Source organism: Otolemur garnettii, unplaced genomic scaffold (genome assembly GCF_000181295.1).
Source record: "Otolemur garnettii isolate 467f Iridium unplaced genomic scaffold, OtoGar3 scaffold00011, whole genome shotgun sequence".
NCBI classification, from domain to species: domain Eukaryota; kingdom Metazoa; phylum Chordata; class Mammalia; order Primates; family Galagidae; genus Otolemur; species Otolemur garnettii.
The window spans coordinates 35,242,321-35,246,643 of record NW_003852406.1 but is presented as its reverse complement, the minus strand read 5'-3'; the positions used below and the strand labels follow the sequence as shown (position 1 = coordinate 35,246,643).

Below are 4,323 nucleotides of genomic sequence, written 5' to 3'. Positions count from 1 at the left end.
GCCTCCCAAGTAGCTGGGACTATAGGCGCCCGTCACAGCGCCGGCCATTTTTTGGTTGCAGCCATCATTGTTGCTTGGCGGGCCCAGGCTGGGGACTCGAACCCACCACCCTAGGTGTATGTGGCTGGCGCCCCAGCCGATTGAGCCACAGGTGCCGAGCCATTAAAAAACAAATTAACAAGTAAAAATACTGAATAGAGATCTCAGCTTTTAGAAAACAGTGAAAAGATTTTTAAGAAAATAATTTTCTCTTTTGTCAAACATCATTTCCTACTCAAATAAAGAGCTACTTCTGAAGAACTCTTTCAGAACCCAACTGTGCTAAGAAACTATTTTTTTAAATTCACAAGTTTGTTTCTAAGCACTTTTCTTTCTTTCTTTTTTGAGACAGAGTCTCAAGCTGTTGCCCTGGGTAGAGTGCCATGGCATCACAGCTCATAGTAACCTCCAAATCTTGGCTTAAGCGATTCTCTTGCCTTAGCCTCCCCAAGTAGCTGGGACTACAGGTGATCGCCACAACGCCGGGCTACTTTTTGGTTGTAGTTATCATTGCTGTTTGGCAGGCCTGGGCTGGATTCGAACCCACCAGCTCTGGTGTGTGTGGCTAGCACCTTAGCAACTTAATCCACAGGCACCGAGCCTCTAAGCACTCTTCTTTTTTTTTGAGACAGAGCCTCAAGCTGTCACCGTGGGTAGAGTGCCATGGCTTCACTGCTCACAGCAACCTCCAGCTCCTGGGTTCAAGCGAGTCTTCTGTCCTTTGGAGGCTGGGACCACAGGAGCCCGCCACAACACCTGGCTGTTTTTTGGTTGCAGCCATTATTGTTGTTTGGCGGGCCTGGGATGGATTCGAACCCACCACCTTAGGTGTATGTGGCTGGGGCCTTAGCCGCTTGAGCCACAGGCACTGAGCCAGCACTTTTCTTAAAGCATGGAATACTTCAGTTCCCTGCCCTGCACTGTCCGTGACTCTCACTGCTTTCTGTGACAGCAGGGGAAGGCACCTGTGACGGGGCTCACCTTGAGGGTAGCACACGCCGTGTAGCACACGTTGGGCAGGATCTCTATCGGTTCTTTGAACATGACCCTGAACGTATTAGCTGTCCCATCACAACTAAATCCAGTATCGTTTTGTCCCAGGGTTTGTTTTTTTTCATATTCAATGATCTGGAATTTTTAAAAGACAAATGATACTGAAGTTAAACCAAATGAAACAAAATTTTTTTTTTTTTTGAGACAGAGCCTCAAGCTGTCCCCCTGGATAGAGTGCCCTGGCATTACAGCTCACAGCAACCTCCAACTCCTGGGCTCAAGCGAGTCTCCTGCCTCCGCCTCCTAAGTAGCTGGGACCACAGGCGCCCGCCACAACGCCCGGCTATTTTTTGGTTGCAGCCATCATTGTTGTTTGGCGGGTCCGGGCTGGGGATTCGAACCTGTCACCTTAGGTGTACGTGGCTGGAGCCTTAGCTGGTTGAGCTATAGGCACCGAGCCATGAAACAAATATTTATAGGAAAGAATATGAAGCCCTTAGAAACAGCAGAGCAGACTACTAAATCTGTGTTCTAATTTCCCTCTACTTACCTATATCCACCAAAGGTGGTTTTCAACATGCTGTTTATCACTTATCACTGTAAGCCGTCAGACAACTGGGGCTGACTGTAGCAGAGGAGCTTCCACAAAAGTTGCAGGGTGCTATGTGTATTTTATATTCCTGAGCAAAATTACTCCCTGCTAGTCTGCCTTGTTGCCAGAAAATTCTCATGGTATTTCTTATGTCTACATGTTATTTTTGCTATAATTAAAATGACCTTAAATACAGTGCCAGTTTTGTGAATATTCAGTGTAAAACTTCTGCCTTTCCAATTTAGGCCCACAATCTGTGCCATGCTCTATGCTAGGCAGGGATGGACCCCCTCACTAGAGAAGACATGTTCACAGAGATAGTTCAGAGCAGTGCCTGCAGAGAGCCATGCACAGAGGAAAAGCTGGTTCTGTCAAGCTGGTTAGCTGAAGCTTCCTAGAGAAGAGTTTTAAAAGCTCAAGTTGGGAGCTGGCCAGGGTAAGAGAGAAAAGGTCTTCTATGCGTGGGAAAGCATAGCAAAGGCAGATAGAAACCTGCCTTTTTGCTATATTAGACAAAAACTAGTAGTGTGGGGCGGCTTCTATGGCTCAAAAGGGTAGGGTGCCAGCCCCATATGCCGGAGGTGGTGGGTTCAAACCCAGCCTGGGCCCAAAAAGAAAACTAGTAGTGCAACAGAAACAGCTTCTGTGCTGTGACAGGTCAGGACAGTGACTGGATTTCTGGGGTGCTGTGCTGTCCCGTTCATCCAGGCACTGGTCACACAGGCATGTTCAGTCTGTGTATGTATGTGTCCCTCACCATGATGCATGCTCGTCTGTGTGGCACAGGTCAACAAAAAATGAGAACACAGTGACATGACACAATGGTGCCCCAGAATAAGGCATCTGGTTGTGACCACGCAATCTAGAGCAAACCATTTCACTTTTCCAAACTTCAGTTTTATCTTTTAATTTGGGAAAGAAATATTTTTTTGTCTTCTTCCTAGGATTATATTGTGAGAGTCAAATTATAAAACAACAGCAACAAACAAAACTAGCAAGACTGTGTGCCAAACACTTTATATGCACTGTCTTGAGCAGAACTCACAGAAGTGTAATGTAGCCATCACTGCTGTCTCAGTAGATGAGGAAACTGAGGCTTAGGGAACTAAACAATTTGCCCATAGTTGTACCTTAGAGGCAACAGAGCTGAGATTTTTACTCAGGCAGATCTATCTGACTTTAAAGCTCATTCATTTAGTCATTTTAAAAACTCTCCAATAAAATGTAGGTAAAAATCCCTAGAAAATGCCAAAGCATTAGACAACTAGAATATGGAATCATTATTAGCATATGAATACACTGTATATTCTACATCTGCTTTTGACCATTGGTAATAATCACTTGCAGATTTGTTGTCTTCAATACTGCTGTTGCTTGAGGATATTACAGAAGATGGACTACAAGAGTCCTTAGATGATATAACTGTTACAGTACTAAAAGTCTGTCACCTTTCCCTAATGGTCTAGTGGTAGTGGATGTGGGTTGACTACTGCTCTTGCAATCTTCCAATCCAACATGTCTTTTTGCTACTATATGTTTATAAAACAGGATTTTGGCACTTTCATTTAATACTGTGAATCAAGTTAAGGCTGTATTTGAAGAAAAATATGGCTCTCAGGCCGGGTATAGTGGCTCACACCTATAATCCCAGCAATTGGGGAAGTCAAGGCAGGTGGATTGCCTGAGCTCAGGAGTTCCAGACCAGCTTGAGCAAGAGTGAGACCTTGTCTCTACTAAAAATAGAAGAACTAGCTGGGTGCCTGTAGTCCCAGCTCCTGGGGAGGCTGAGACAAGAGGATCACTTGAACCCAGGAGTTTGAGGTTGCTGTGAGCTGTGACACTACTGTACTCTACCCGTGAGTAAAGTGAGATTGTCCAAAAAAAAAAAAAAGTATGTGGCTCTCCACAAAACATGCATCTCCATCATGCCTACACTGGTTTCTTATACAACATAGACTTGACTTTTCTTGCTCCTGGGCTCAAGCGAGTCTCCTGTCTCAGCCACCCAAGTAGCTGGGACCACAGGCGCCCGCCACAATGCCCAGCTATTTTTTGGTTGCAGCCATTTTGTTGTTTGGTGGCCCAGGCTGGATTCGAACCCACCACCTTAGGTGTATGTGGCTGGTGCCTTAGCCACTTGAGCCACAGGTGCCGAACCAACATAGACTTTTCTTTCTATACACTGTATCTCTGGGGTAAAGACCCAGGATGGGCATTATGAAAAGCCGTCTGGGTCCTCATAATAAATATTCCTGTTTACAATTTACTGATTTAGAGGAACTGCAATTATAAATGTATAAGAGAAAGGCTGAGTCAGGGACCGTAACTGTTGGTACCTGGTCTTGAGAGAAGGTTCCCATAGGATTGGGCCTTTACTACAGAGTTAAAGCAAAGGTTGTAAACTGGTAAACTATCAGTATTTAGCTTCAGGTTGGCTTTTTTTTTTTTTTTTTGAGACAGAGTCTCAGTTTGTTGCCCTTGGGAGAGTGCCATGGCATCATCACAGCAACCTCAAACTCTAGGGCTTATGGGATTCTCTTGCCTCAGCCTCCCAGGTAGCTGGGACTATACGCCCGCCACAACACCCGGCTGTTTTTTGTTGTTGTTGTTGTTGTTGCTGCTGCAGTTTGGCCAGGGCTGGATTTGAACCTGCAACCCTCGATATACGGGGCTGGCGCCCTACTTACTGAGCCATAGGC

The 4,323-nt window shown here is 45.5% G+C and overlaps 1 protein-coding gene across 1 annotated transcript in view; it reads right to left on the bottom strand.

The window, feature by feature from the left end:
- The window catches only part of BTBD1 (BTB domain containing 1), a 57,984-nt gene that overhangs the window by 1,308 nt on the left and 52,353 nt on the right, over positions 1 to 4,323 (bottom strand). The window contains exon 7 of the mRNA XM_003784598.3: positions 1,021 to 1,167. Within this exon, the coding sequence (XP_003784646.1) occupies positions 1,021 to 1,167 (147 nt within the window). The remainder of the gene's footprint in view (positions 1 to 1,020; positions 1,168 to 4,323) is intronic.